The sequence below is a fragment of the Bubalus bubalis genome, chromosome 24, assembly GCF_019923935.1.
Source record: "Bubalus bubalis isolate 160015118507 breed Murrah chromosome 24, NDDB_SH_1, whole genome shotgun sequence".
NCBI lineage: Eukaryota > Metazoa > Chordata > Mammalia > Artiodactyla > Bovidae > Bubalus > Bubalus bubalis.
The window spans coordinates 28,428,156-28,449,192 of NC_059180.1; the positions used below are offsets into that span (position 1 = coordinate 28,428,156).

Below are 21,037 nucleotides of genomic sequence, written 5' to 3' on the forward strand. Positions count from 1 at the left end.
CCGATGCTGCGCCCAACTGTGGTGGAATGGCCTGTTCCATTCCTGAGGGATGTTGATAGTAGGGGAGCTTGGAAGACTAAGCCCGGAAGGGCCGGTGAGTTTACTAGCATCTCCAGCATTTTCTACATGACTGATATCTTGTAATTATCACACTTCTACCCTGACGCCTCCGACAGGCTTTTTGAGGAGCGTTTGGAACGGCGCCACAGTCTCTCACCTGGGACCATTTGGGCTAGCCGGCGTGACGGCCAGGAACGGAAGCCTGGACGGCCCCGCCCCCACGCAGCCCCCGCCCTTCCGCGCCTCGCCCCGCCCCACAGGCCCCGCCCCTCCGCGCCGCGCCCCGCCCCTACACCCCTTTTCGCCGCGTCCCGCCCCACGCAGGCCCCGCCCCACTTCGCCGCGCCCCGCCCCCGCCCCACCCCTGCACCCCGAGACCCGCATTCCCCTCCCGGCGGCGCTGCCGGGCAGCTCCACCTCATCTCGGCCCTACCCGCCGCGGGCGCGCTGGACGTCAGCGCTGCCAGCGTGGAAACGGCGGCGGGGCGCGGGAGGCGGAAGTAGCGCCTGGGACTGCCGGGCCTCCTTCGGGCTCCACCGGCCGCCTCAGCCATGGACGCGTCCCTGGAGAAGAAGGTCCGTAGCTTGGGGGTGGACGTGGCGCGGCGGCCCGAGACCCCCTCCTCTGGGGCGACTGTTTGCCGCTCGGGAGCTGCCATTGTGACCCAGGAGGGGGCCGTGGGCCAACGGGCCCGCCTGAGGTGGCCTGGCTGCGAGGGCGTCCGTCTCGGCCCTCGCGGCTGGGGCCTGGTCACGTCACGGAGCCCGGGGGTCTCTAGGGTCCCCGTGGACCGGGAGGGGTCTTCGGGGCCGGGTTCTGTGCGGGGGCTGCGAGCGACCCGGAGCCCAGTCGGGGGCCTCGGGGCCGACCTTGGGGCCTGCCTCAGCTCGGCTCGCCCTCTCGAATGACAGAGCTAGCAGTCTGCGGCCCCAGAAGCGCCTGGAATGAAGCCCCAGTTGTTTCGGAGCCAACTGCAAACCTGTAGGTTGTCTGCGGTCTCCGAGTTTGCCTTCTTTAGCGTGCCTTGGAGTCACCTGGGGTCCTTGGTTAAGAAAAAAAAAATCCAGATTTTCAGCCCCGAAGTCCGAACCTCAGGGGGGCGGGACTGGGATTTGTGGGTTAAACAAGGTCCCCACGTGATTCTGATGCAGTAGTTTAAAGACCCCTGAGGTCCAGAAAGGGGTGGGGCTTCTGCAGATGGTGAATTTCGTTTGGGGCGATGCTGCTGCCGCGCAACTTTCTGGTTCCCCCTTTTTGTGGCCAAGGGAGACCCTGGGGTCAGTCGGAAAACCACTGGAAGGAGCGTTTTCCTTTGGTCTCCTCTTGGGAGAACAGCAGCGTGGTGTACCTGGCTGACCGCTCTGGCATGTGAAATGGATTCTAATTGTCCCGAATTTAGGGCGGGTAAACGAGAACCAGAGCTTGGGTTTCTTCACGGATCCCTACCTTCAGACCTTGACTTTCTCCCCGCCTCCGAAGTCCTTCTGTCTACTAAGCTTGGGAGTCTGCTTGTCCTGACCGGGTTTTTCAGTGATGTGGGGTTCAGGAGCGATGGTAGTGTTTTAAGACTGCTTTATTTTAATTTTGAACTGGCAAATATTTGGTCATTTTTTTCAATGCAGCAGCTGCTGTAGATTTGTTCACTTGTCACTGACGAGTTGAAGGGAGTTAACTACAAGTTGAGCCAGAGGTCTTCACGTGCCCACTGTGATTTAGCCTACACGTTGGTTATTTTTCATAAATTGGGTGGAAGGAATCAAGAAAGGGCAAAGATAATATGTTTTTCTTCCACTGCCTCTGTGGTGAATGTTTCTGGCTAGGAACAAAGTCTTTCCAGGCTTTTGATGAACACAGTGTCTACCTTTTTTGGAGTTTTCAGTCTAAATCAGTGTTTCTCAACCACCAGGCAGTTTTCCCCACCCTGGGGGATATTTGGTCAACGTTTGGATACATATTTTGGTTGTCACAACCAGGAATTAGGGAGGGGCTGCTGGTTCCTAGTGAGTAGAGGCCAGGGAATCCGCTAACCTGCGACATTGCTCCCGACAGACACCATGCCAGAGACTATCAGTACTGCCCAGACCGAGAACCCCGGCGAGACCGAGAACCCCGGGTCTACAGCATATGTGGACCAGTAGTTGAATACAGACGCCAGTGGGTGAATACCAAATGATGCTAACAATGTCCCCTCAGTGTTGTTTCCTTTCCAATTTCATAAAGAAGACGCGAGCAGCTTTGTGTCATTTCAGCTAGAAACCGAAAGAACTGGAGTGTTTTCCTCCAGGAATAGTTCATTACAGGCAAATCTAGGAAAGAGTGAGTTGGAATCCTGCTTTACGTACTACTCTTTTGGTATTTGATCAGTTTATTGCAGTGTTTGCTCCCTAAGTGTTAATTGACGATAAAAGATCTAAGCTCTTCAAATGAATATCTGAAGAGGTACTGAAACTCCAACATGCTTAAGCCTGGCACATTCACAACAATTAAACAGTGATCTTTTAGGAATTCAGAATGTGTGGGCTGGAAGTCTCTGCCTTTGGCCAGTGTGGAAATTCTGAATGTAAGTTTTTCAGAACTAGTACTGTGTCTTATTTTTATATTCCTTGAAACGATAGAGGGTTTTCCTTGTAATGAACAATTTCTCTTGGTGCTAAGTGGGCAGAAAAGAAAAAGCATTGCTGTAATATGAATGTTGAGGATTTTGTGTTCTGAAAAATAGTTTGCATCAAAGTAAAACATTGCATTGTGCACATTATTCTGGTTTCTTTGAGGAACAGAGGATTCTGTGTTAAATTCTACATTGCTAGTATGTGTAAATTAAATAACTTTTTGAGCAGTTCTGAATGATCCCCTTTAAACTGATCCCTGCATAATTAATACTAGCTACAGAAACCACAATGTTATTTAATACCCATCCTCTAAAATTTCAAGTAATCTCTCTCACTGTACACTGTACTGTGCTATCATTGTTTAATAGGATCACTGAGTACATTCCTTTGGTCCAAATGTAATTTTGTACCCTTGCTTTTTCTTTAAGTAATATTCAGACTGCAAACCTGTGATGACAGAGCCTTTTCCTTGCCTTGATTTTTCTTTCACAATATATCAGTTGTCTTTTTGTATTCGAAATTATCGATGTCCGGAAAAACTAGAGATAGGGTAATTAAAGTGAAAGTGAAAGCCGCTTAGTCATGTCCAACTCTTTGCGACCCCATGGACTGTATGGTCCATGGAATATTCCAGGCCAGAATACTGGAGTGGGTAGCCTTTCTCTTCTCCAGGGGATCTTCCCAACCCAGGGTCAAACCCAGGTCTCCCGCATTGCAGGCGGATTCTTTACCAACTGATCCACAAGGGAAGCCCAGTGTAATTCAAGGGGCAAGAAATTCAAACTAGAAGAGCAGGAGCCTCAAACTGTCAATACTGTATGTCGAACTCATAAGGAGCGAGTGTCACAGTGTTTACTTATGTTTAAGTAAAATGTTGGTCCAAGTTTAAAAAATGCCACAGGAAGTAATAACACGGATGCTGAAGATCTTAATGAGGTATTCAGCACACCTACATACACCTGTTAGTAAAAACCTGCTACTTTAAACTTGTAGAACAGCCCAGACCTTTTCCTGTTGCTTGGGAAAAAAACTCATTCTTCCTGGGTATTATGTTTAGAGAAGGTGTATTGCAGTTTGTTTTGCATTTACTTTAGTTCCAGCCTCGAGTAAACTTAGAGCAGACGTCTCCTCCTTGACACCCCGACGCTGGGCTGGGTCATTGCCTGCCATGGGGGCCATCCTGTGCACTGTAGGGTGTTCAGCTGCATTCCTGGCCTCCACCCACTTGATGCCAGGAGCATTTCCTCCCCCGCAGTGTGACAACCAAAAACATCTCAAATCGAGGCAGTTGTCCCCTGGGGGTGAGAGATCCCCTCTGGTTGAGAACCACTGACTTAGAGAATCTAGAGCTGCACCGTCCATATTTGGCTATTTAAATTTAAATCTAATTAATTAAAATTGAGTAAGTTTAAAATTCAGTTCCTCAGTCACACGAGCCACATTTCAAGCATTCAGCAGTCACAACGTGGTTTGTAGCGCAGCACAGACAATAGCACATTTCCATTGCCACAGAAAAGTTCTGTTGGACAGTGGGGTAGAGTGGGGCCAATTTATTTATTGTATATCTAACTCTTGGTTCTAAGAGAGGCAACTTGGAGCCTGTTTCTAACCTAAATAATTACTACCAAGCCCATTTTTGATCGTTGTGCTCATCCAGAGCTAAGTGCCCCCTACCCCTTGGACTTGATTGTGGAAAATTCTGTTCCCGCCTCACTGTTTATGAGGAGCAGCAGGAGCTGCATGGTGGGAACATTGCTGATCATTACTGATAAGAACTATCGGAATTTTTATCCCTGCTCTTTACTTAAATGCTCACAGAAAGAGCCCCCCGTGACCCAAACTTGAAATGAGCAGTTTCTGTGATATGCCTTTGTGGATCCCACTCTTACAGAGAAAAGGAAGACTTCCGTGAGGAGATGATCACCTATAATGTTCATTTAAAGTGGACCTCCGCATTATTGTGATGGAGGGTTTTGCATGTAGGTGCATGGTGCCTAGGGCAGTAAATGATTATTAAATGCTGGGTATCAAGGAAACATGGCGCAAAGTTCCTGATCCTATACATTTGTGACATCTGTTGCCTTATTCAAGATTTCAGATGCAATTTATTCAAGATGTGCAATAGTTAGCAGTAGAGCTATTGATGGTTCCCAGGCCTGGGTATTCCACCTTATCTAGGACTTTGAGTTATAATTATAGATAGCAGTTGCTTGAGCTTAATGTCGTATGTTTTCACCCAGAGCAGAAACCTACTTTGACTTCAGGTTTTTTATTGCTGGTCATCTACAGTCAAAGCTCTGTGCTGAGTTCAGAAAGAGACACAAGATGCATAAGATATGATCTCTGGAAGAGGTTACAGTAAGGGACATACAAGTTTAGGCAAAGCCTTGTATAGCAAGTCAAAGTTTGCTCAGTCATGTCTGACTCTTTGTGACCCCATGGACTATACAGTCCATGGAATTCTCCATGCCAGAATACTGGAGTGGGTAGCCTTTCCCTCCTCCAGGGGATCTTCCCAACCCAGAGATCGAACCCAGGTCTCCTGCATTGCAGGCAGATTCTTTACCAGCTGAGCCACAAGGGAAGCCCAAGAATCCTGGGGTGGGTAGCCTATCTCTTCTCCGGGGGATCTTCCTGACCCAGAAATCAAACCGGGGTCTCCTGCGTTGCAGGCGGATTCTTTACCAACTGATTTATCAGGGAAGCACTTTGTATAGCGAAGAGGGATGAAAAGAAGCACAGGAATTAAGAAACAAAGGGCATTGAGTGAGTGGCCGGAAAGTTTATGTGGAAGAGATTCTTTAGGTAGAATACTTAGTTCAGAATCACGACTTTTCTAGGTTTGTTCTAAATGTAAATACAATGCAATTTTTTCCTTTATATTTGTGCCTAATGTTACTGCTTAAGTGTGTGTTAGTCACTCAGTTGTGTCTGACTGTTTGCAGTCCCACAGACTGTAGTCTGCCAGACTCTGTCCATGGGATTCTCCAGGCAAGAATACTGGAGTGGGTTGCCATTCCGTTCTCCAGGGGATCTTCCTTACCCAGGGATTGAACCCGGGTCTCCTGCTTTGCAGGCAGATTCTTTACCAGGGAAGCTCCCAATGTTAGTGCTGGTAGAATATAAATTAAGAGAAAAGAAGCCATTTTGTCTCTTGAGGTTAAATCAGATATTAAAAGATATATATATATATAAATATATATATATATATGTATGCTTCCAATCACATTGAAAATATCCAGAACTTCCTTTCAGAAATTTATCTAGCTAAAATCAAATGCATTCTCTCCAAACAATATTTAAGGGCTATAAAATTATTCTGAGTTTAATATTTGTTTAATTTCTGTTACTATCACAATAGTTTTTGTTTTTGTTGTTTCCTCTGTGGCAAATGTTAAGTGTTTAGCTGCCTTAATGTTAGATAGTTCTTGAGTCCAGCCTGGGGCCCTATCTACTTTTTAAAAAATGTTTTCTAATGCCTGTGGAAAAGGCATTGAGTTTCAAATAACTGAGGGGCAGTAAACTTTTCTAAGATCTTTTTGCTATATGCATAAAAAGTAGAAACAGCAAGCTAAACCCTTCAATTTGAAGGTGCAACTCGGTGACACTGAACATGTTGCTGCTCTAAGGCTTTCCATAACCTAGTGAGACTGAATTGCTTATTAGACTAGGCATTGTATTGGGTGGAGTCCTATGAAACTGCTGGTTTTGGCCCCTGGAAATAGCTGAATATTAGCAGATTCACAGAGTCACAGTTTTACTCAGTAAAGGCCTAAAGATACATAGAGGTTTCAAGAATTGATGGTTTCCTTTCCTGAGAATTCTTAGTAAGATAAGGTTGACAACATTAAATCTGCCTAATTCCAATTCAGTTTTGGAAGTAACTGTATTGATAAGGGCAATGGATATCTTTATCTTTCTGAAGTGATCCCCCCACCAAGTCCTAGGAAACACCGTCTTAAAGAAGCATGTCTCAGTGACTTATTTTTTCAGGTGACTGTAGCATGCTTTTCTTCAGGCGGTTTTCTTTTTTGTTCCAGAGTTAAGTATGTGATTCTATGTGATTCCAAATAAACTAGTAAACTTTTTAGAACTAGAGCTTGCTTGTTGTGGTATTTTTCCTTCCTTGTAGTTATTGGCACTCATGATAAAATGTCTAAGTGAATTGATTCTCCAGAAGTAGTAGTCTCTTGGAATACAGTTTTTGAAATTTTTGGATCCCTGGTCTTCCCAGCATGTATCTTAAAAAAAATTTTTTTTAATTTAGTTATGTATTTATTTTTGGCTGTGCTGGGTCTTCTTGCTGAGCGGACTTTTCTCTAGTTGCGCCGATAGGGGGCTGCTCTCTAGCTGTTCTGTGCGGGCTTCTTACCCAGTGGCTTCTGTTGTTGCAGAGCACGGGCCCTTGGCGCACAGGCTTCAGCAGTGGCTCACGGGCTTAGTCACTCTGTGGCATGTGGGATCTTCCCAGACCAGGAATCAAACCGGTGTCTTCTGCATTAGCTGGGAGATTCTTTACCATTGAACCACGAGGGAAGCCTGCCCAGCATGTATCTTATGGCAGTGAATTGATGGCCCTTTTTCCTTGTGCATACATCTGTTGATGCCAGATTTGATCTGGTGTCACTGTATTTCATCCCTACTGATACCAGATTTTTTCCCTCTTATTTGTGTATTTTTGCCCCCTTCTTTTTTCTATCTGTTCTTTTCTGCCTCTTTTCTTGAGGGATTTGTAAGGTTACATACTAACACCTTATGCAACATTTGTATATCCCTTTTCAACTAAAGTATTTTGCTTAATGAGCCAGTAAGTACAGGATGTCTTCATGTTCTCACACACTCAGGCATAGAGTCTGTGATAGTTAAAAAGAAAAGATTTTCCAAGAGTGTCCAATTTTTAAAAGACAAACAGATGAAAGTACCTGGTTCTTAATTAAATTCTTTTCTGTTGGCACTACATAAAAGTATTTAGAAATGTAGAAACTGAGGCCCCAGTGAGAAAGTCAGGTTTGCAAGGGGCTCTGTCCTCTTGGAGGGTCCCTGTCATCTCTCATGGTTAACCCGTAAGGAACAGCTGTGTTCGTGGAGCAGCTGCTGCTGCTGAGAAACTCTGCTTCTCAGAGATGTGTAGTATTTGGGGTACTTGTTTAGTGCTAGACAGCAGGCATTCTTTATGTTTATCTCTTATGTTTTCACCTGGGAGGAAAATATATGGTGTTTGGAGAGTTGATACTTGCATGATTATCACTATCCAGAATTAAACCTGCTTAGAAAGCTGTGGAAAGCTGAAGAGTAGGTGGAATGTTAAAAACATTAATTCAGAGCTTTATCTGATTGCCTTGAGGAAGAGTAGTGAAGAAAGGTAGTGATTTGTTTGTTTTTAATTGAAATATAGTAGATTTGGGTTTCCCTGGTGGCTCAGCAGTAAAGAATCAGCCTGCAATGCACGAGACCCAGGTTTGATCCCTGGGTCAAGAAGATCCCCTGGAGAAGGGATTGAGTATCCACTCCAGTATTCTTGCCTGGAGAATTTCATGGACAGAGGAGCTTGGCAGGCTACAGTCCGTGGGATTGCAAGAGTTGGACATGACTGAGGGACTACACCACCACCACCACGCTTGACTTAGTTGTGGTAATGTCTGTGTAGTGACTTAAAAAAGTCACTAAAGTGTCTAATGCAAATGTTGAAGGTTTCGGTCTGCATTTATAAAATAGCCATTGTTCATACACCATTTGTGAACTTTGTCACCACTTGTATTGTTATTTGCTGAATATTTCTTTTCAGTCAACTCATTCAATTTGCCCTCCTTTTTTAAAAATTAAGGAACAATTTATATGCACTAAAAACACACAGTTTGAGTTTTGGCAGTTGTGTATAGTCACATCAGTTCAGTTCAGTCATGCAGTCATGTCTGATTTTTGCAACCCCGTGGACTGCAGCACGCCAGGCCACCCTGTCCATCACCAACTCCCAGAGCTTACTCATCATGTCCATTGAGTTGGTGATGCCATCCAACCATCTTATCTTCTGTCATCCCCTTCTCCTCCTGCCTTCAGTCTTTCCCAGCATCAGCGTCTTTTCAAATGAGTCAGTTCTTCACATCAGGTGGACAAAGTATTGGAGTTTCAACTTGAGCATCAGTCCTTCCAATGAATATTCAGTACTAATTTCTGATGGATGGACTGGTTGGATCTCCTTGCAGTCCAAGAGACTCTCAAGAGTCTCCTCTAACACCACAGTTCAAAAGCATCAATTCTTCGGTGCCCAGCCTTCTTTACAGTCCAACTCTCACATCCAAACATGACTACAGGAAAAACCATAACTTTAACTAGGTGGACCTTTGTCGGCAAAGTAATGTCTCTGCTTTTTAATATGCCATCTAGATTGGTCATAGTGTTTCTTTCAAGGAGCAGGCATCTTTTAATTTCATGGCTGCAGTCAACCATCTGCAGTGATTTTGGAACCCAAGAAAATAAAGTCTGTCACTGTTTCCACTGTTTCCCCATCTGTTTGCCATGATGGGACCACACGTCATGACCTTACTTTTCTGAATGTTGAGTTTTAAGCCAACTTTTTCACTCTTCTCTTTCACTTTCATTAAGAGGCTCTTTACTTCTTTGCTTTCTGCCATAATGGTGGTGTCATCTGCATATCTGAGGTTATTGATATTTTTCCTGGAAATCTTGATTCCAGCTTGTGCTTCATCTAGCCTGGCATTTCGCATGATGTACTCTGCATATAAGTTAAATAAACAGGGTGACGATATACAGCCTTGACGTACTCATTTCCTGATTTGGAACCAGTCTGTTGTTCCATGTCCAGTTCTAACTGTTGCTTATTGACTTGCATACGGATTTCTCAGGAGGCAGGTCAGGTGATCTGGTATTCCCATCTCTTTCAGAATTTCCCACAGTTTGTTGTGATCCACACAGTCAAAGGCTTTGGCATAGTCAGTAAGGCAAAATAGATGTTTTTCTGGAACTCTCTCACTTTTTCAGTGATCCAGCAGATGTTGGCAATTTGATCTCTGGTTCCTCTGCCTTTCTAAATCCAGCTTGAACATCTGGAAGTTCATGGTTCACATACTGTTGAAGCCTGGCTTGGAGAATTTTGAGCATTACTTTGTTAGCATGTGAGATGAGTGCAGTTGTGCAGTAGTTTAAACATTCTTTGACATTGCTTTTCTTTGGGATTGGAATGAAAACTGACATTTAAGCCCTGTGGCCATTGCTGAGTTTTCCAAATTTGCTGGCATATTGAGTGCAGCACTTTCACAGCATCATCTTTTAGGATTTGAAATAGCTCAGCTGGAATTCCGTCACCTCTACTAGCTTTGTTCGTAGTGATGCTTTCTAAGGCCCACTTGACTTCGGACGCCAGGATATCTTGCTCTAGGTGAGTGATCACACCATCATGGTCATCTGGGTCGTTAAGATCTTTGTATAGTTCTTCTGTGTATTCTTCTGCTTCTGTTAAGTCCATATCATTTCTGTCCTTTATTTCTGTCCTTCATGTGAAAGTGAATAATATAATTTTGGGTCACACTTTGGTGGGCTGGTTTAATTGAACAAAATGTGTTCAAGGCCTCAATTAAGCACCTTGAAAGCTGAAAAAATTTTATGTAGAGCTGTGCTGTGCTTAGTTGCTCAGTTATGTCTGACTCTTTGCAACTCCATGGAGTGTAGCCCACCAAGCTCCTCTATCCATGGGGATTCTCCAGGCAATAATACTGGAGTGGGTTGCCATGCCCTCCTCCAGTGGATCTTCCCAACCCAGGGATCGAACCCATGTCTCCCACATTGCAGGCAGATTCTTTAACTTCTGAGCCATCAGGGAAGCCCTGGAGAGCAGTGGTTCCCAAATCTTTGGCCCTGGGATTTTATTCTTCTTCTGCTCTAGTGTCCATTTTTGAAAGGTTATTACAAACAACTTCTCAGTTAATAAAATTTGTCTATTAACAAATGATTGTTTATTCTGTTACTAATTACCAGATATGAATTTTCAGTGACATCCATTAAAATGGTGTGAGTCCCCATCCCCTAAGCTGCAGGTTACATCCTATATATGAGATGTCAGATCAATTTAGCAGATCATGACCAGCAGTTTTTCAGAAAAATGAAATAGAATAAAATGATAAATATAACATATTCCAAATAATAGGAGTATTACCTCATAACTGAGTTGATATAATTCTAGCCAGAGGCAAAAATAAGTATTTTTTTCCCTGTTAATTCAAATAATTTATCTTCCAAATAAATTTGGTTTCCTACAACTTTGAAAAGTTGAGAGTTACTTACAGACCTCCTTTACTATTTTATCTTGCATTTGACTTTCAATTTTTTTTCCCTCTAACATTTAAGTTGTGAGAATTTTAGTGATATTTTAACATTACATATATACTATTTCTTCTTTTGATAGTGGCAGACTATTTTAATATCCCACACTGAGAGTGATGGAAATCCACCAGTATAAAAGTCATTGTTAAAAAATGCTTATAAAAGAATGAATGGCAGGGCTTGTTTTACAAAATGAGCTGTCTGGTTCTCTGACAGTTACCACATGAGCAATTAAATGGTTCTCCTTAGGAGCTTTGAAATTGCATTAAGCCATGCCATGCATCTCTGTTAGACATAATTGAAGCAAAAATATGGAATCCACTTCATTACACAGAATCAGCCGTAGCTGAAATATAATTTACAAATTTGCAGTCTAATGGGTAACAGTTTAATAACGGATTCTGAATTTTCAATAGTGTACATGTGGTGGTTTTGTAATTAGAAAGTGAACCAGTGGATATACACACTCTGTATATGCTTTGTTGCACATTTGGGCTCTGTTTTTAAACAGTATAATTGCTTCAAGCCTCTTGAGGGCTGAAGGACACCAGTTGAGTGGAGACCCTAGGAATCCAACGCAGAAGTGCATGTTGGCCCCAGGGCCCTTTCCTAGAAAAGCATCTTGAAACACCACATTCATGTTCAGCCTGGGTTGGCTTGCTTCAAGACCGCAGAAAAGATGATGGAAAGGAAGCAGACTAAACGCCAACTGACTTCAAAAGGGATGATTAGATTGTCCATGGGTCGCAAAGAGTTGGACAGGACTGAGAGACTTCACTTTCACGTATGGATATGAGAGTTGGACTGTAAAGAAAGCTGAGCCCCAAAGAACTGGTTCTTTTGAATTGTGGTGCTGTATAAGACTCTTGCCCTGGAGAAGGAAATGGCAACCCACTCCAGTATTCTTGCCTGGAGAATCCCCATGGACAGAGGAGCCTGGCGGGCTACAGTCTGTGGGGTCGCAAGAGTTGGACACGACTTAGCGACTGAACCACCACTGCCACCCTAAGACTCTTGAGAGTCCCTTGGACAGCAAGGAGATAAACCAGTCAAGCCTAAGGGAAATCAACCCTGAATATTCTGTGGAAGTACTGATGCTGAAGCTCCAATAATTTGGCTACCTGATGTGAAGAGCTGACTCATTGGAAAAAACCCTGATGGTTAGATAAGATTGAAGGCAGGAAGAGAAGGGGATGATGGAGGATGAGATGGTTGGCTGGCATCACTGATTTGATGGTCATGAGTTTGAAAGAGTTAAGGACAGGGAAGCCTGGCATGCTGCAGCCCATGGGGTCGCAAAGAGTTGGACATGACTGAGCGACTGAACAGCAACAATAAGGAGTCTAAAAAACCTCAAGTGTCTTCTTGCCTACTAACCTCCTTCATCCTGAACTCTGTCTTAGAGTCAAAGATATCCCTATCTTGTCCAGTAAGTTCATCTACGTAATAAAGTTTTGGAGGAAGCAGCCCCTTTGTGTTAAAAAAAAAAGGGGGGGGGTGGTTAGACTCTGTTGCTTTTTTTGTTAATAAAGGGGCTTTTTTTCAGGAATTGTTTCTAGTTGGCCCCCAATTTTTAATCAGGCCCCTGTACTCAAGATTTAAATGAGGGAAAATATATTGTTTATAGGTAGGAAAAGAGGTCTCGTAACAATACTGTGCGATCTTGAGCATTGAGAAGAGTGCCATGGGGAGTACCTGCACTGCAGTGCGCTGCTTTTGAATTGTATGTTGTCTTTGGTTTTACCTTGTAACTCATGAACAGCCGGCACGGCAAACATTGGCCTGGCCTTCACTAGGTGGAATACTGATTTAAGATGGGAAGTAAATAGTGTAGTGAAGGCTGGGGTAACTGTACATCCTGGTTTGCCCAGGACTGTCCCAGTTTGTACCTGCTGTCCTGGCTTAATTATTAATAGTACTGCCTTGACTCTTAAGTATGCTCTGGTTTGGGTAATAAGTTTATGATCATCTAGTTGAGGCTGTTGTAGATTAGAAATTTTACCCATAGGGAGAGTCTTCTGATAAACTAACATTTATCTAAGTGAAAACATCAATCAAACAAGGATTACGTTTAAAATGAGACCTTACTTAACTCTAATTATGATTTTGAGACAAGAGCTTTTTCAAAGTGCAAGTTGCTTTGTTTTCTTATTTGATGAAATTGAGGGGCAGTATTGCCTAGTGGTTAAGAGCACTGGTTCTAGAGTAATTCAGACCTTGTTATATTTTAAAAAAATTTTTGTTTTGGCCACACCTCAAGGCATATGGGATCTTAGTTCTCTGACCAGGGATCAAATCTGCACCTCCTGCATCGAAAGCTTGGGGTCTTAACCACTGGAGTGCCAGGGAAATCCTCGGACCTTGTTTTAAATTCTGGCTCTGTAGCCTGCTAACTCTGTAACTTTGAGTTTGCTAGGAAGTAAAGTATGTAATCACTTCATGGCAAATCGATGGAGAAGAAATGGAAGCAGTGACAGATTTTAATTTCTTGGGCTCCAAAATCACTGCATATGGTAACTTCAGCCATGAAATTAAAAGATGCTTGCTCCTTGGAAGGAAACCTATGACAAACTTAGACAGCATATTGAAAAGCAAAGACATCCCTTTGCTAATGAAGGTCCGTATAGTCAATGATAAATGGTTTTCCTAATAGTCATATATGGATGTCAGGACCATATGTGGACCATAAAGAAGACTGAGTGCTGAAGAATTGACGCTTCTGAACTGTGGTGGTGGTGAAGACTCTTGAGAGTCCCTTGGACAGCAAGGATATCAAACTAGTCAATCCGAAAGGAAATCAACTCTGAATATTCATTGGAAGGACTGATGCTGAAGCTCCAATACTTTGGCCACCTGATATGAAGAGCTGACTCATTGGAAAAGACCCTGATGCTGGGAAAGACTGAGGTCAGGAGGAAAAGGGGGACAACAGAGGATGAGATGGTTGGATGACATCACCGACTCAATGGACATGAGTTTAAGCAAACTCTAGGAGGTAGTGAAGTACACAAAAGCCTGGCGTGCTGCAGTTCATTGGGTCACAGAGTCAAACTGACTTAGCGAATAAACAAAAACAGTGTATATAAAGGTGTTAATTAGATGATGCCCGGAATATAGAAAGCAATTCAGTAAGTGTTAATAGTGAGGGATCTCAGTAAATTAAGGATCACAAATCTCATTGAGTCCTTTTTCTGCGCCAGACCCTGTGTTAGGTGCTAAGGGTTGAAAAATATGACATTTTCCCCAGGAACCTGGCACAGAATACTATTTTTTTCTTCCCTGAATAGTGTAAAACAGTCTTCTTCTAAATACTGAATGATGGACATCTTTATTCAACTTAATTCTTCACTCATTTTGGTTTGTGTCTGGCTGTTGCCCTGCTATTGTTTATTAACATTTATCACACAAGTCCTTTGTCTGGCCCTGTAACAGGTATTGAGGTTGGGAAATGGGAAGAAGAAAGTAGTCACTGTCCTCAGTAGAAGTGTATGGAGGCATGGCTTTTAGTTTTGAGTAACCAATTGATAAATATTTTTCTTAGAGCATTCTTTGACTTAAGGCCTGATATCCTGCAGCTGGGTAACATTTAAAATTTTGGATTATCCTCTTAACAGAGCAAGCCCATGCAGGTCTATAGCATTGGAGTCACATTCTATTCACATTTAACTAAACGTGCTCTTTTCCTTACCCATCTGCTACCCCACCCCCTGCCCCCACTTCACTCCCTAAAAGAGAGTAGGAGCAAGAACAATTTAAATGTCAGCCTTTCCACTCAATGAGTGTGTGTTCTTGAGAGAGAGACTCAGATGGGGAAATATGAAGCTGCACTTCCCTCCTGCCTCTTTTAGTGTCGGTGTCTTATCATCACATGTGACTCTGGTGTTTAAAAATAAGTATTATCATATGAAGCAGCTTCTTAAGTCAACTACTTTGTCTATTCTTAACTGAAAAATCTGTTCAATCTTATAGGAAAAGTTAGCTGTGTTGAACTTAGAGCCAATATGTTGATATCCAGTATGCTGTGCCTTCCTGACGGGTTTCAGAGGCAATATGGCAATCCAAGACTCAGGCTGACTTTAGACATTTTAGGCCTATTGTTGTTTAGCTACTCAGTTGTGTCTGACTCTTGTGACCTCGTGGACTTTAGCCCTCCAGGCTCCTCTATCCATGGGATTCTCCAGGCAAGAATTCTGGAGTGGGTTGCCATTTCCTTCTCCTAGGGATCTTCCTAACCCTAGGATAAAATCTGCATCTCCTGCCTTGCAGACAGATTCTTTACCAATGAGCCACCAGGGAAGCCCTTGAGGCCTATAAGAGAAGGCAAAATCAGTGGGAGTCTGAATGGCTGAGAATACCTGTGCTGGGAAGACCACCTGGAACACAGTTCACAGTGAGGGATGTGAGAAATTGGGCAGTTACATATTAGAATGGCCTCACGTTCAAGCCTTTCATCCTGCTGTCCCCATAAATATTAGTACAGTCATTTGTCAGGCAGTGAGTCCGGATGTTTGATTTAGGAAAAAATGGTATCGATATCATTAGAGGGAATGTGAAAAAGTGAAAGTGATTTTATCCATAAGGGTTTCTTGAAAGTAGTGGATCCTGATTTAACAGGTGGTTATCAGGCAATGGCACCCCACTCCAATACTCTTGCCTGGAAAATCCCATGGACGGAGGAGCCTGGTAGGCTGCAGTCCATGGGGTGGCTAAGAGTCGGACACGGCTGAGCGACTTCACTTTCACTTTTCACTTTACACTTTCATGCATTAGAGAAGGAAATGGCAACCCACTCCAGTGTTCTTGCCTGGAGAATCCCAGGGATGGGGGAGCCTTTTGGGCTGCTGTCTATGGGGTCACACAGAGTTGGACACGACTGAAATGACTTAACAGCAGCAGTGGTAGATAAAAGGCACAGGGACATTTCAGACAGGACAGATGTTATAAGCATGAAACAGGGAAGAGTGATTGATCAAGAAAACTGTTTGTCTTTGCATTTGGCCAGATGCTCAAAGACTGGAGTGTCACAGGAGATGTGGGTGGTAAGGACCTTGACCAGCAGACCGGGGAGCAAGATCACTTCTCTTGACCATTATCTTGTTCCTCCTCCTACTCAGAATTGTTAAGGAAGAACAAGGAGACCCTTTTAGATTGCTCTGTCACCCACCTTGTGGTTACATTTAAATTGTGATTTTTATTGGAAATGCCTTTTGTTTTTAAGTGCTTTTTCTCTTTTGTAAAAATCAGGTCAGATGTGGCTATGTGATTCTTTTCTAACCTGTTGTAGAATCAGTGTGATGTAATAGAGGCAGAAACAGATCAGGAAACCAGGGTTCTGGCAGCTCTCCGTCTTTATTAGTTCCATGAGCCTAGGCAAGTCACTGTCCTTCTCTCTAAGCCTTAGTTCCCTCTCTGAAATATGACACCAGGACTCCCCTGGCCTGGCGCTCAAGTAGTTAGGACTCTGCACGTCCACTGCAGGGGCACTGGTTCAGTCCTTGGTTGGGGAACTAAGATCCCACTTGCCGAGCAGTGCAGGCAAAAACGAGTAAGTTTTATAAGTAATTAAAATGTTAGACTGGAAACAGAGGCTTTCATGCTATACTTTTCCTTTTTTGAAAACTTGACTCAAAACCCTGTTGTTAAGAACAGAGCTGATCTCCTTAAAGGGGAGCAGAGCTGGAAGCTCCAGGTGGCTGCCGAGCCCCTTCTCCCTAAATTCTTCCCAAGAGTCTTAAGGCTCAAAAGAATGCAGGTTGGCGATTCCTAGACTAGACCCCTAAGGTCCCTTCTTGATTTAACATTTTCTGATACTTATACTGGGCCTTCCCTTGTGCCTCAGATGGTAAGGAATCCGCCTGCAATGTGAGAGACTCAGGTTTGATCCGTGGGTTGGGAAAAACCCCTGGAGAAGGGAATGACTACCCACCCCGGTATTCTCACACTGGTAAACAGTAGCATTTCTTTAAGAAAAAGAACACAATTTTGAGGAGGTAATGCAATACTGAAGGTAATACTCATTGCACATCTACGTAAGATGAAGTATTACTAGGTACAGTAGACAATAGGAAGAAAATGCAGATAAATACACTTGAAGTACACTTGATTAAGAGGCGAACAAAAGAGAGCTTCTATAATTGTTTATAACAACTCATACTACATAGAGATTCATGGCAACAAGGCTGTCTCCCTAAAAATTGTTACGGAGATGTAAGAAGAAAGAGTGAATGTTTTAATTCTGTGAGAATTTTAAAAATTTAGTTCCATCTATGTTTTGGATGGGAGGTAGATGTACACTTGGTACTAAAATCCAAAAGGATATGAATGATAAATTCTTTGGAGACGTCACTATTACGAGTTTGTGTAAGTGTCCGGAGGTTTTAGAAGCACTTGCAAATTCTTGAATGTAAGCGTTTCATGTGATTGCTGTAACCTGTTAATACAAACTGGGTAGCTCGGAACAACAGAAATGTATTCTCTCTCAGTTCTGGAGGCCAGAGTTTGAAATCATTGTCGTTGAACTGACATCAAGGGATGGCGGGGCGCACTCCTCCAGAGGCCCTGGGGTGCCCCTTGCTCTCTTGCCCCAGCTTGCTGCTTGCCAGCCACCCTGCCTTTATTGGTGGCGCCATCACTCCAGCTTTAAGGGCAGCGTCTTCAGCTCTCTCTCTGCTCTGGCAGCACATCGCCTGCTCTCTGGGTTTACGTGTGGTCTCCTTCCAGTTCTCTCGTGTTGGTTCACGCTGTTGCACTTAGGGCTCGCCTGGATGACCACAGTTGAATCACATCTGCACAACTTCATCACAGAAGGGACACATTCACAAGTTCTAGGGATTAGGATATGAACATCTTTTGGGGGACTAGTTTTCAGCTTGGTGGTGGTGGTTTAGTCGCTGAGCAGTATCCGATCCTTGCGACCCCGTGGACTATAGCCCTCCAGGCTCCTGTGTCTATGGGCTTTCCCTGGCAGAAACACTGGCATGGGTTGCCATTTCCTTCTCCAGGGGATCTTCCAACCCAGGGATCGAACCCACATCTCCTGCATTGCAAGCAGGTTTTTACCACTGGGCCACCAGGGAAGCCCCATTTTTCAGCCGTAAAACAAATAGTATGCTATTTGTACTTCTCTGGACTTTCTTCTAATAGTGAAAAACTCGAGTAACCCCAAAGGTCCATTAATTCAGGACTGTTAAACTGTAATACATCCATCAGATGCAAAAAGGTGTAACCGCTAAAGAGAGTGAAGCAGACCTACTGATGTGGAACCGTGCTCACTGTAAAGCAGGAAAAAAGCAGTGTGGAGGAGCGTGCGTGAGGAGAGGGAGGCTTGGAGAGGCACGTGCCAAGAGCGGCCTCCCGGGGGCTGGGACTTTTGTACTGTTGGAATTTTGACATCAAGCATGTGCTTCATAACCCAAGTATGTTATCATAAATCCAGAAGAAAATGGACTTAAAATTTAGTTTTTTTCTTGATGAACTCTGTTGTGGAAGTAATAGAAGGTTGTTAACATTTAGCCTTTTGAAAAATGTTTTTCCAGATAGCAGACCCTACTCTAGCTGAAATGGGGAAAAACTTGAAGGAGGCCATGAAGATGCTCGAGGACAGTCAGAGGTGAGCCTGCGGAACGGACGTGACCCCATTAAACGTGCTCAACCTGCTGCGAAACTGGCGGCACTGGTTTCCTGCTGTTGAAGACACCTCTTGCTCTCAGAACGTCATGCTTAGCTGCAGCTGACTTTAAAATTGGTGTTTGTCTTGAGTGGACGGTGCTTTATCATTAAAGGATTTTGAAATTGAGAGGCAGGACTTAAAATTTTCACTTTGGCCTATTAAAATTTACTTAATATATTAACTTGACTCTAGAAATGCTTCTTACTGTATATTCAGGTCATATAGTACGTTAAGTAAACAAGAAATGGGTTGAAGTATTATTATTTTTTTTGTATTCTTTTCCTGAAATTAAACTATAGCCCAGCCTGGGGGGCTGGGGTGGGGTGGGGGTGGGGGAATGTGTGTTTCAAATCCCACATCAGTTACTAGAGCTTATGAGCAACATTGTCACATGTTCATGCTCCAATGTTAGAAATATAACAATTTTTTATTTCCTTTAAATTAGAAGAACAGAGGAGGAAAATGGAAAGAAGCTCCTATCAGGGGATATTCCAGGGCCACTGCAAGGCAGGTAGGTGGCAAGGAAGAGAAGCACGTTTTCCTACTGTTTAGCACAGGGAACTTCTGCTCAGTGTTATGGGAAGGGAGTTTGGGGCAGAATGGATACATGTATATGTATGGCTGAGCCCCTTTGCTGTCCACCTGAAGTTATCACACCATTGTTAATCAGCTGTACTCCAGTAGTAAATAAAAGGTTTAAAAAAACCCAACAGATAAGCACCTTTACGTGGGGTGTACATTTTCTTTAAACCAAGATTTTGCCATCACTGATTTACAATTTTAATGAACACAAAGCAAATTGAGAGTTCTATGCAGTGTAACATCAGAAAAGTGAAATGCTGTTGGCTGGTTGGTGATGCTGCTATACCTACTGTTTCTCCCCCTTCCCCGTTCAGAGTTTAATACAACCTCTTAGAAGCATATACAGACTCATAATATAACTCAACTATCATACTTGTTTCATCCTTGAAACCAGCAATCTGTTTGGTAGACTGAGCTTTATTGTGAGAGTTGTTCTAACTTGATAAGATTTACCATTGTATTATATAGTAAGGAAAGGAAAATGAAAGGAAAGCATCAGCTCATTTATTAGTAGAGTGATTTATTTTTTGGCAGCTAAAGGAAATCTGTCAAATGTTTGTGGTTTGAAGTAGCAGGGAAAATATCAGGAAAATAAGTAGTTGTCCAGCCAACAGTTTGTACAGGATGTTAGCGCTTAATTTGGAATGTAAGTCCTGGCCCAGTTTCCTTCGGACAAACTTATTATTTTTTTATAACCAGGAAACTGTGCACAGGTAAACAGTGCAACTCCCTTAAGTCGTCCTTTGACCTGAACGTAAATACGTTCAGGGCTGCAAAAGAACAGAGGAAGGATCCCAGTGGATGGAGGGTGCCGACTGGAAGTCCTCTGTGAGTGAGGTTCATTTTCCAGCTGAGAACAGGAACCAGATCTTCTGAGTCTCCTCACCCAGGCCTGCTGAAGGGAATTACAGGGTTCTACTCATCCTGCATAAGTTTCCCTAGAAGAGATGCTGCCAGGAGCATCTGTAATTCTGAGTGGGAGTGCATCAGTGACGCCAGTCCAGGGTGCTCACACTAATGATGCTGATGGCCGCACCCGAGATCCCACTTCCCAGGCGCAGAGTTCAGTGCTTTTCATGGACTAATGACGTCCTCACAGCTCTGTAACATAGGGTTTCCTGAAGACCACCTGGCTTCATCTCTACATAAAGTCTAAGGACCAGAGTCCCTCACATGTGAAGGTCAGCACCTTGAGGAAGATGGGTTTGGGGACATTGTCTTTCAAAAGGGAGAACTTTTTATGTCACCTTCTCATTAATAGAGTGGTAGCATTTTGACATCACATGTTTTGCAAGTCACCTTGTCATTGCTAATGACTGCACCACTCACATTCTTCTCATATGTTTCCACCTCCTCATGTAACGAGCATTTAAAAACGTATCTTGGACAGAAGTAAGTCTGTTTATACTCTAAGCAAATCTCCAGTTGCTCCAGTTTGGGGAAGAGGTGGTAATAAGCAATGCCTGCATTTCATGTTTAACTCTGTAAGAACAAACAGACAAGAATCCCACATGGAGGGAAACTTAGATACTCCCAGTGGTATTGGAGTATTCTTGCTGCTTTTGTGATCTTCCAGCAGCTTATAAGGACTATTTTGACCTTTATAATATGCTTAGTAAGTAGTCTCCAAGACTCAGATGAACTGGTAGAGAAATACTGCTAAAGCTAGTGAAATTTTTAAAAATTAAATTTACATTCAGGTAGAAGATTAGTCACAAGTAAGGAGCTTCCGTGGTGGCTCAGATGATCAAGAATCTGCCTGCAGTGCAGTAGACCCAG

At 43.5% G+C, this 21,037-nt stretch overlaps 1 protein-coding gene across 1 annotated transcript in view; it reads left to right on the forward strand.

The window, feature by feature from the left end:
- Window positions 1–425: 425 nt before the first annotated feature.
- Window positions 426–21,037, forward strand: part of PDXDC1 (pyridoxal dependent decarboxylase domain containing 1) — a 54,520-nt gene continuing 33,908 nt past the window's right edge. Inside the window, exons 1-3 of the mRNA XM_025274726.3 lie at window positions 426–636; window positions 18,543–18,616; window positions 19,122–19,187. Coding sequence (XP_025130511.3) covers window positions 613–636; window positions 18,543–18,616; window positions 19,122–19,187 — 164 coding nt within the window. The 5' untranslated portion in view covers window positions 426–612. The remainder of the gene's footprint in view (window positions 637–18,542; window positions 18,617–19,121; window positions 19,188–21,037) is intronic.